At 31.9% G+C, this 6000-nt stretch overlaps 2 protein-coding genes across 2 annotated transcripts; both read right to left on the reverse strand.

Annotated features, from left to right (window-relative positions):
* Positions 1–886: 886 nt before the first annotated feature.
* Positions 887–2261, reverse strand: LOC107916729 (RHOMBOID-like protein 9, chloroplastic). Its single transcript, XM_016846091.2, has 2 exons — positions 1393–2261; positions 887–1290 (listed from the first exon to the last, which is right to left on the reverse strand). Exons 1-2 carry the CDS (start codon positions 1551–1553, stop codon positions 1059–1061), a joined length of 393 nt encoding a protein of 130 aa, XP_016701580.1. The 5' UTR covers positions 1554–2261; the 3' UTR covers positions 887–1058.
* A 700-nt stretch (positions 2262–2961) lies between these two features.
* On the reverse strand, positions 2962–5482 carry LOC107916728 (RHOMBOID-like protein 9, chloroplastic). The gene is made up of 5 exons (XM_041106359.1): positions 5318–5482; positions 4141–4495; positions 3681–3876; positions 3192–3357; positions 2962–3044 (listed from the first exon to the last, which is right to left on the reverse strand). The coding sequence occupies exons 2-5, from the start codon at positions 4487–4489 to the stop codon at positions 2991–2993; spliced, it is 765 nt and encodes a 254-aa protein (XP_040962293.1). The 5' UTR covers positions 4490–4495; positions 5318–5482; the 3' UTR covers positions 2962–2990.
* Between the last annotated feature and the right edge of the window lie 518 nt (positions 5483–6000).

Raw genomic sequence — 6000 nt, forward strand, 5'->3', positions numbered from 1 at the left:
TAAAATATATTTAATAATAATTATGTTTAAATATGATTAAATTATTTATTATTGATATTAATCTTATTAAAATTTAAATAAAATAATTTACCAAAACAAATTTCTGCTAATTATTAAGAATTTTATTAAATTATATATTTTAATTAAAATATATTAAATAATAATTATGTTTAAATATGATTAAATTATTTATTTTTGATAATAAATAATCTTATTAAAATTTAAATAACAATAACAATAATCATTTACCAAAACAAATTTATGCTAAGGGTATTCTGGTCATTTTAGTTTTCTCCATTATGCTATTACACCTCTATTACATTCAACCAAACACAGTTTTACTATTACGCCTCTATTCCATTACATTCAACCAAACAGTTGATTTGCTATTACACCTCTATTCCATTACACCTCTAATCCAATCCAATACACCTCTAATCCAATACAGCGAACCAAACGTGCTCTTAAGTTGTTGGAATATTTTTTTTAACTCATATTTTCACATTGCAAAATTATGATGGCTCAAATTCATCCTACCATATGGTGGCTTCTAGTGGCTTTCATCAATCACGTCAATGTGGTTAACAGTTAAATCAATCAATTAACGATACAAAAGGGGCCAATTGGTGCAATTTTTTTTATGAGGACTCAATTGATTTTTTTTTTTACACTTAGAGCTTTTTTTTGACCCTTTGACCAAAAATACAAAGATTAAAATTAACAAATTTAAAAAATATAAAAACTAAAATTAATCAAATTAAAATACAAAGAATAAATCTGCAATATATAGGCTAATTAATCTATTTATACTCGGTAAACTCTAAAATTTCCTGTACTCGTATCTTGATATCCTGATATGCATCAAATATAAATACTAAAACAACACTTTATTCCAATACATGCAAGATCTTTATTATTTCTCTTATAGATGCTACCACTGTACATAATTATTGTGAGCAAAGTAACTATAGATTTTTCTTTTCTTTTGGTACAAAAGAGGCTGGAGAAAGAAGAAGAATTGCAGATACAGTCGCCGAATGTCACCTGATCCAACTAAGCTAAAATCCGTATATAGTGGTGTTGATGGGAGGTTCTACAAAGAAAAGTAGAGAGGCGAAAGCAAGAATGAAAATAGCGAAGACAAGGAGTGATTTGCAAGGATCGGCAAATCGTCCAACAAGTCTGATTTGTTCTTCTCGACCAGTTCTTGAAGATGTATCATCCACTTGTAGCGTAGGGCATATGACAAAACCATATGCTATACCACTAAACGCTGCTCCCAAATGTGTCCTGCATTTATAATTTCCCAATGGATGAATTTTGGGAAATTCTGTTCTAGGTAACCGGGGGTGATTATGTCAAAAACAATATAAAAGTGAGCATATATCTCACCAGTCATCAATGGGACCGAAATTGCTTAATATGCAGCTAAGAGCTGTCACTAGTATTGCCTTTTGGAACATTCTCTCCGAAGCATCCTTTGCAATTACACCTTTATTTTGTATTTGATAAATCAGCCATGCACTAATCACCGCAAATACTGGTCCCTGCATTTAGTTTCACACTAAACGTTACATTTATACAATTTCTATATATATGTGTCGACTTCTGTTTTTTTAGATATCTATGTTCGACAATTATGTATAAAAATATGACTTTTAAAGATTCTTAAAGATACATAAAAAAAAATCTGATCATACTTGTTTAGGACACATACATATGCTCAATATTCACACCTGTGAAATTTGTATATTCATTAGGGAGGGCATTGATCAGTTTAAATCGATTTAACCGATCATATTTAGTTAAATTAATACTTGGTTTTTAAATCAGTTTATTGGTTTAGTTTATTCGATTTTAGAGTTGATGACCAAATATATTGAAATAACTAAGTATTTTATTTTAAAATATAATTTATACAATATAAAATATATATTTATATACTAATTTGAAAATCATTTATATTGCTAGATTATGTTGTAAAATTTGTATAAAAAATGTATAAAATCAATCTCAAGGATTGAATCCGCATTCATTCATTTTAGGATTTCTTTTAAAATTGTAATTTAAGCTATTTAATTTAAATATATAAATACTCATATAATAAAAAATTTAATATTTTTTTAATTGATTTGATGTTTGTTAACTCATGGTATCTATTAAATCAATGACTTTATAAGTAGTATAAAAAATAATATTATATTATATTATGTTAATATTAATATTAATATAAATAATTTAATTTTCAAATAAATAAGACCAATTAAACCACTTAAACTGACTTAAGATTGTTTATCAATTTTAAAAGTTAAAAAGTCAATATAATCAAATTTTGAACCGAAGTGACTGAACACATATTCATGTTGTCATGTCTGATATTGCTAGATCTAGAAAAAGTGAGGCCACCAACTGTTGGTTGGGGCGTATGAAGAAAGCTTATCAAGTTTCCGGCGAAGCCGCCGAGCAAATATATTAAGAAAAACGTAAAGGATCCGTAATATCTGCAAACTTGAGGCCCGAAAGAAAGAAGCGCCCAACAGCCAAGAGATACATGAAGAATTCCGGAATGCTGCATCACCAATTCAACCATTAATCAATTCATATGTTGTTAATGTTATGGTAATTAAAACGGAAATTAAAAAAGAAGAGAAAAAAAGAGAGAAACATTGCAAATAAGTGGAGAGACAATGAAGAGGAAGATCTAAGCACCTCCCCCCCAAACCTACACACACAGGCTACTTAATCCTAATTACCATATTGTGCTTTTCTTGCAAGTTGTGCTCCTACAAGCTAAGCTAAGCTACTTTGTCCGTAAGTTACGCCCATCTACGCCTATTTTTCTATTTGAAGTGTTGGTATTTGATACTAGTGTTCGGCACATGAATATGTAGATATGATCTCCAAAGATCCTTTGCAGAAAAGCTTAGAAAAACCTGATCAAACCTATGTTGAATACATACATCTATCTGACACTTGTACTCAAGTTCGAGTTACGTGGATCTATGCCTCCTGAAACCTTTGTCAAGCTGTGCTGTAAGCCAGCTCTATAAGTGCAACATTATGTTAGTAACCAAATTCAAGCATGTACGATTTTGTTTGAGTTTCTTTCAAATAATATATGAAACCATGCAAAATAAAAAAAGAACGAAAAAAAGAACACGAAGACGAACCCAATTGTTTTAATCCTGTACCAGAAACATTGGTGTGACAAGCCTCCACCATTCTCCAACCAGAATGAGATCATTTATTTTGGCTCCATATAATGAAGGGATGGAAAATAGCTGCAACTCTGAGATTTTAACTGGAGTGGCTATCTCAAATATAAAAACAGCAATGTTTATGGATGCCACTATGCTTCTGCATTTAGAATAAAAGGATTATATTAGACCATGAATTCTACCTGCAGTTATGACCTGACAAACTAACAACTATATATATCAAAAGAAGTAATGAAACAAAACCCGAAAGGGATTCATTTGCACTAACTAATCATGCCTTAAGTGTGTTATGTGTGTTTTACACCTTTATGACACGAGATTTGTGGTGCCATGAATGTGTTGACACGATTATGACAGGGAAACGCAATCACATAAAACTCATATACGATTAGACATGTCATTCGGTGTTGTGTTTTCGTATCATGTCAAAATGCAATAAATACAAAATTAAAGGGGTAGTACACTAAGTAGAGATGAGAGGCTTCATCAGAGTATTGCAAGGCTTCAGACTTCTTTGAGACACTGTTAACATCCCTTAGCCTGAAGCCGATATCGCTTCTGAATTTTGCTTTTTCATCGATCGCATCTTCGCCGACAGAAAATGGAAGTACGGTTTGGTTGTCTTCCGGGGTTTTCTCTTGGATTTTAGAATTTGAATCTGAACAAACAATCAAAGAAACTCGGTGTTAGACTGGACACCAGAAACCAAAAAACGGTGGCTTGTAAATCGCTCTGGTTTTCAACTGACTAAAAACCGATTGGATCAGTAAGAAAACAACAAAAAGCCAGCAAAACGAAGTGTCTAGCCATATCCGGACGAGTCCTCACATATCCAACATGTATTTTGCCATGTCATGATCGTGTGTGCGCATAAGATGAAATAGGGACAGTAAGAATAAAAGTATTTGGCATATTACATTACCTTCATCAAGTTTACCAAGATAAGCTTCCAGAGATTCCAGCAGCCCCTTCTTTATGCTACTTTCTCCACTTCTATCAACCAACACCATGGAAGAACCCTTATTTGAATCTTCTTGAAGCTTTCGAAAATAAGAATCCAAAGAGATCAGGTGTGAATTTTCTTTGGGCAATGCTTTCATGGAGAAGGGTCTTGGATGAACACTAGTGAATGTCCAAAGACGCCATTGATGTCCATTAAAACCTCCATTTTTATTCCCAATCTCAGCTTGACGCGATTGCCAACCATTGCATTTGCAGTCACAATTTTGATCTTTATAAGGCAATTTGAAACGTACTGGAATCATAGCCATGGTGACCTGCAAGTCATCATTAATTGAAAGAAACTTAGAAAATGAGCATACTCATATTGGACCCATGTTGGACCCAAGAGTTGCACTCGAGTCTAATCAACATAGTTTTTGGGTTTAACTAACCATTACAATAAGATAGCTTTCAGAATAAGGAAAAAGATGAGGAGTCATTTTCAAACTTAAATGCTTGTTTTAGACATGTAATCGAATATTGATATAAAAGTATAGTCATGTAAATATCAAATACATTTCAAATCAAAATAACATGACTAATCAATGCAAAACTGCCAAAGTCGAGAAAATGAAAATTCAAGAGATTATGAAGCTTGCATTAAACTAATGAAAGCGTCACGATTTCATCATATATATACAATAAAAACTCCTATCTTTTCGACATTTGGAGAAACCCCCAAACCTTTTAGTTTCTCTAAAACAAACCCAACACGGCATTTTCTTTATCATAGTTTTCAACTTCTACAACATTGACAGAACACAAAGTTCAAGCTGTCATCTTATGCTTTTTTTCACAAAAACGTCATACACTTGGTGAACTTTCATGATTCACTTTAAAAACAAAAGAACATGGCTCTTACATTTTGAAGCATATGCTTAAATTTAACATGATAAACATTTAAAAAACTTCCAATGTCTTGCAAAGCATGCCAAATGTATCTTTTTTAACTTTTGGGTTTTTTACTAAAAATACAGTGGAAGAAAGAGAAGAGATAACAGAATATATATAAGTACATATATATGTCCCATATGTACACACTAGTAGCCATAAAAGTAAAAACAAAACTGTAAAAAGTGAGAAATTAAATTAAGTACCCTTGTTTTTGGAGAAGATGAAGAAGAGCTTAACAAAGACGATGTGTTTAAGGAAAGAGATGATAATTTGCAGACATTGACGGTGTGTTTTTCATTAATGGAGGTTCATAAATAGAAAGGGCTTATTTGATAATCCGACCTTTGTAGTAAGGGTTTGTTCTTTTGAAAATGAAAAAAGGTTATAGGAAGGAAGCGATATGGTAGTGGGAATCTATTAAAGCTTGAGTTATCGTTGTTGGTCCAATTGTAATCCGCCATGTGGGAAGTAATGCAATCTGTATTGTATGGGATTCGCCGCAACGCCCCGAACCAAGATTTACGTGGACCCCCACCATTTCCTTTTATGGTTGTTAACACATTTCCTGTTTAGTCAAAGATCATCAAATACTGATTGTACAGTGATGGCAGGCTTAGATTTTTTTTAATTTTTAGAAAGATTTATTTTTTCTTTTTGAAGGCAAAACAGAATAAAAAATAAAACTAAAAAGAATCCATTAAACCCCATAGCGAATTTAGAAAATCTTCAATTTTATCGTTTGTGAAAGCAAAAAGTTTTGATTTTTTTAGTTTGTAAGGGTTTTTTTTTTTTAATTTGAGCTAATGGTAAAAGCAGGGAAGAACAAAGTGAAATCATCGTCTACTTCAACATCATTTGGGTTCTTAAATTGTTGGTTTACAGTACA

Source organism: Gossypium hirsutum, chromosome D11, assembly GCF_007990345.1.
Source record: "Gossypium hirsutum isolate 1008001.06 chromosome D11, Gossypium_hirsutum_v2.1, whole genome shotgun sequence".
NCBI lineage: Eukaryota > Viridiplantae > Streptophyta > Magnoliopsida > Malvales > Malvaceae > Gossypium > Gossypium hirsutum.

What these genes read in the sequence shown, in the direction of transcription:
- LOC107916729 (XM_016846091.2), bottom strand. Translation starts at nt 1,553, where the DNA reads ATGCAGGGACCAGTATTTGCGGTGATTAGTGCATGGCTGATTTATCAA. An exon ending in TTCGGTCCCATTGATGACTG is followed by an intron (nt 1,291 to 1,392) that starts GTGAGATATATG and finishes TTATAAATGCAG; the next exon opens with GACACATTTGGGAGCAGCGT.
- LOC107916728 (XM_041106359.1), bottom strand. Translation starts at nt 4,489, where the DNA reads ATGGCTATGATTCCAGTACGTTTCAAATTGCCTTATAAAGATCAAAAT. An exon ending in TCTTGGTAAACTTGATGAAG is followed by an intron (nt 3,877 to 4,140) that starts GTAATGTAATAT and finishes TTGTTTGTTCAG; the next exon opens with ATTCAAATTCTAAAATCCAA. An exon ending in GCCTCTCATCTCTACTTAGT is followed by an intron (nt 3,358 to 3,680) that starts GTACTACCCCTT and finishes TTCTAAATGCAG; the next exon opens with AAGCATAGTGGCATCCATAA.